This window comes from Equus quagga, chromosome 9 (genome assembly GCF_021613505.1).
Source record: "Equus quagga isolate Etosha38 chromosome 9, UCLA_HA_Equagga_1.0, whole genome shotgun sequence".
In the NCBI taxonomy this organism is placed as follows: domain Eukaryota; kingdom Metazoa; phylum Chordata; class Mammalia; order Perissodactyla; family Equidae; genus Equus; species Equus quagga.
The window spans coordinates 54,364,467-54,368,847 of NC_060275.1; the positions used below are offsets into that span (position 1 = coordinate 54,364,467).

The following is a 4,381-nucleotide window of genomic DNA, read 5'->3' on the forward strand; positions in this document are numbered from 1 at the left end:
AGGGCTCTCTCTTCTGTAGTCGCATTCGATCGAACTCAGGTTAAATTTTAAAGCCCCCGGGATCCTGCTCCGGTCGCCAGTCCCCGTTCCAGAGTTTTCTACCTTCAGTCTTTCGGAACTGCGGCCACATGGAAACTGGGAGCCGCCGCAGCGATTGGGGGAGGCACAGAGGAATGTAATAAAAGTGACTAAATGGGATGAGAACGGTTTATGGACCTTCTCAGTAGCCATTTAAAATTCAGAAGTGTTTGGTAGCAATTCACAACGAAGAATGAAAAAAAGAAAAAGAATTATCGCCAACTTGCTCGATTCGGTGCCCTCCTGCCCCGCGCTGCCAGGCCCTGTCCCCTTCTCCCCCAGGACACAGGTCACAGCTCACAGCTAGACTGAGAGGACGTTCACGACGGGGGCTTTCCGTCTCTCCACACCACATTTTACGGTGCCCCTGCCTACCCCGTTCAACTCTGCTTAGGCTCCTCTGGCCTCCCCAACTGGAAAAACACAAAAATTAAAAAAAAAAAAAAAAAAAAAAAAAAAACCAAACAGCCCAAACGCTTTCACGGAGACTGACCTTTAGAAAATCATTTACTTCTATTTATCTGAGAAAAAAAAAGCGTAAAAATCCATTCCCACCAAACAACCCCTCCTGCCCCAGTTAGAATTCTCTCTCGGCAGCCTTCTGGGGTCACGTCTGTCGGAAGAAATTCTCTCCGTGAGCGAAAGGGAAGGAGACGTACATCACGGCTCCCGCTGCGGACGAACTTGCGGCCGCTCGACTCGCCGCTGACAGATCGGCGCCGATAACCCCGCGACGTTCACTTCCAGTCCCTCTGCCCGCTAAGGACCGTGTCAGTTTGTACACAGTTGTGATAACCATTTGGAGGCAGCGAAGAAGGGGTGTGTGAGGGTGAGGGTGGGGGTGGGGAAGCCGTATTTCGCGCTGGGTCCAGGCAAGGTGACCCCCTTCTTTCCACGGACTTATCTGAGACTTACCTGAAGCTCCCCAGGGAAAGCTCAGAGCAAACGGGACCCCAAAACTCGGGGAGCATCTCTGGGCGCGACTGGCGGGGCAGCCCTTTTTCATTCTGCGCACCTCCTGAACTAACCTTTCCGTACGCCGCGACCCCGAATTGAAAGTTCCCACAGGTTGGCTGGCTGGGGAGTGCCGACGCGAACTTCCCGAAACTTGCCAGGCATTTAGGATACTTCTAAAAGGCAGGGCAGAGAGAGGGAGCTGCGCACGCGAGTTCCTTCTTTCCTGTATCATGGGAGACTCGACCCCCGACGGCCACCACAACCTGAGCCCCAGGGTCTCGAGAGGGCGTCGGGGAAAGTTTAAGGTCGGTCACACACAATTGCAGAACAAAAAGCTCATTTAATGTGGAGGGAGGCACGGGGAAGGCCGGCGGAGCAAAGCACTTTCCCCCTCATTCTGGGGGCGCGTTGACCCCGGAGCTGGCGCGTCCCTCCCGCCGCCGTGGCTGCGCCAAGCAGTGCACAGCCAACTCCTCCCGTGTCACTCCCCCCCCCCCCCCCCCCCTCCGTGAATGCGTAACTGGAGGCGGAGGAAGGTGCTCCGTCGCAGGATGGGTGTGGGTCGCCAGCCAGGTCAGGCGTTCTGCCACCTTCGCCCCTCCCCCAGCGTCCCCGGGCTCGGCGCCCCCTCGATGGACCTGCCCCCGCTCCCAGTACAGTGCTCGCGGGTCAGCCCACACCCGCAGGCTGCACGGCGCTCATTGTCTGCTGGGGCTGCGCGCTCCCCTCCCCCCACCGCCTGCCGTCCCCTCCCCACCCTCTTTTCTCTCCTCCCCTCGCTCCCTCCTCCTCCTCCTCCTCCTCTTCACCTCCAGCGCTCAGCTGCTCGCAGAGCGCAGTTCCGACCCACAGCCTGGCACCCTTCGGCGAGCGCTGTTTGTTTAGGGCTCGGTGAGTCCAATCAGGAGCGCAGGCTGCAGTTTTCCGGCAGAGCAGTAAGAGGCGCCTCCTCTCTCCTTTTTATTCACCAGCAGCGCCGCGCAGACCCCGGACTCGCGCTCGCCTGCCGGCGCCCTCCGCCGCTCTCCGCGCTCGGAAGCACCCTCCCGCCGCGGCCGTTCTCCATGCGCAGCGCCCACCCGAGGTTCGGCTGCTTCCTCTTGCTCATGCTTCCCTCTCTCCTCTCCTCTACCCCCCCCACCCGTCGCGGGCCCCTTGGCTTCGGGCTCTTCGGCCCTCTGCGGGCCGCGGTCGGCTCCGAGGGTGTCTCCCTTCTCCATTCCCGGCAGGCTCTAGCGGCTCCCTGTTCCCAGGACACCGCGAACCAACTTCTGGTGTCTTTTCCTCTCACCGAAGCGCTTATCTGTGTGCAGCCTTATCTCCGAGTTATCTCGGCGCAAAGGGGCGGGAGCCGGCAGTCAGGCGGGCAAAGAGACTTCTTTCCTGCTATCTATCCTGGGTCTGTGTGTGGGCATTAATTTTAGTGTGGTTATCTCCGATGAGCCGAAGCGATTTGGAAAAGCAGCCCAGAGGAGGCCAGTTCGGCTGCATTTCGCCTCCCTCCCCCGACCCCTCCGAGGCTCCCTGTCATTCCTCCTGCTCTCCCCTTTGGGGTGGCCTCACGTCCCCCCTTGCATTTCCCCCTCCTTTTCTCTGCGCTCCGCTCCACCCCGCTACGTCCGATTCCGGAACGGTCTGGCCTTTCCGTGGCTGGGGATGACCGCGGGGTGGGCAGGGGTGGCCCGGCCGGTGTGAGCGCACGCGCTGGTGGCTGTAGACGCAAGCCGCGTCTAAGGTGTGCCAGGGCCGCGGGGCCGCGGGTTGGGCGTGACTCTGGCCCCGCGGGCACCCCTCTCTGTGCCCGGAAGGTCCGACACTGTCGTCCCGCCCCGGCGCCCCACCTTCCTTGGGCTGAGTTGCATTTCTCTGGGGCTCGCGTTCCGTCTCGTCAGCGCAGTCCGGGAAGCTCTGGGAGAGCCAGTATGGGAACGCGGCGGTTTCGTTTTCGGGGACAGGTTGCCTTCCTTGCGCTAATGATTTTCACTCGGGCAACCGTCACACTGAAGCATTCCGGGCGAGGGACACCCACAGGAAGGCGGGATACGGCAGCGCCGACACGCACAGCCACTTAAAAAGTTCTTTTGTGTGCCATCGGCCACGAGGGAGGTGATGGGGCAGAAGGGAAACCTCGGCCAGCCTCGTAATCACCCTTGGGATCTGGCGCGCGCGCGGATGAAGGATGCTGCGGAGTGGGTGGGCGGGGAGGGCGAGGGGACCCAAGCGGTGCGGGTGAGGGAGGGCGGGTATCCTGGTCCTTGCAGGACCCTGTGGCGACTGCGCAGGCTCCATTCCCTTCCCATCTCCTTCCCCAACCCCCGCGCCCAGGGCAGAAAAGGGATCTTTGAGGAGTCTCCTTAGCTAGAAGAGGGAGTGGAAGCGAGATGTACATCCTGCGCTTTTGGTAACTCCTTTTTATTTCTCCTGCCGTTTCTTTATCCCCCCCGTAACCCCCTCCGTCTCAGGAGCTAGAAGTCAGCTTGGAGTGGTGCCGGACCGTGGATGGCCTTGACTGACGGCGGCTGGTGCCTGCCGAAGCGCTTCGGGGCCGCGGCTGCGGACGCCAGCGACTCCGGAGCCTTTCCAGCGCGGGAGCTCTCCACGCCGCCTTCCCCCATCTCCTCCTCTTCCTCCTCCTGCTGCTCCCGGGGTGGGGAGCGCGGCCCCGGCGGCGCCGGCAACTGCAGGACGCCGCAGCTCGACACGGAGGCGGCGGCGGGACCCCCGGCGCGCTCGCTGCTGCTCAGCCCCTACGCCTCGCATCCCTTCGGGGCTCCCCACGGACCTTCGGCGCCCGGGGTCGCTGGCCCCGGGAGCGCCCTGTCGAGCTGGGAGGACCTGCTGCTCTTCACTGACCTCGACCAGGCCGCGACGGCCAGCAAGCTTCTGTGGTCCAGCCGCGGCGCCAAGCTGAGCCCCTTCGCACCCGAGCAGCCCGAGGAGATGTACCAGACCCTCGCCGCCCTCTCCAGCCAGGGGCCGGCCGCTTACGACGGCGCGCCCGGCGGCTTCGTGCACTCGGCGGCCGCGGCGGCGGCGGCAGCCGCGGCGGCCAGCTCCCCGGTCTACGTGCCCACCACCCGCGTGGGCTCCATGCTGCCCGGCCTGCCGTACCTGCAGGGGGCGGGCAACGGGCCCGCCAACCACGCGGGCGGCGCGGGCGCGCACCCCGGCTGGCCCCAAGCCTCGGCCGACAGCCCCCCGTACGGCAGCGGAGGCGGCGCGGCGGGCAGTGGGGCCGCGGGGCCGGGCAGCGCCGGCTCGGCCGCGGCGCACGTCTCGGCGCGCTTCCCCTACTCGCCCAGCCCGCCCATGGCCAACGGCGCGGCGCGGGAGCCGGGCGGCTACG

The 4,381-nt window shown here is 64.0% G+C and overlaps 1 protein-coding gene across 7 annotated transcripts in view; it reads left to right on the plus strand.

Moving 5' to 3' along the window:
* The first annotated feature begins 1,805 nt into the window (after window positions 1-1,805).
* Window positions 1,806-4,381, plus strand: part of GATA6 (GATA binding protein 6) — a 30,331-nt gene continuing 27,755 nt past the window's right edge. The window contains exons 1-2 of one of the 7 annotated variants that reach the window (XM_046671372.1): window positions 1,806-2,119; window positions 3,498-4,376. In XM_046671372.1, the coding sequence (XP_046527328.1) occupies window positions 3,535-4,376 (842 nt within the window). In that variant the 5' untranslated portion in view covers window positions 1,806-2,119; window positions 3,498-3,534. The other 6 variants (XM_046671378.1, XM_046671373.1, XM_046671374.1 and 3 more) reach the window with 6 other exon arrangements.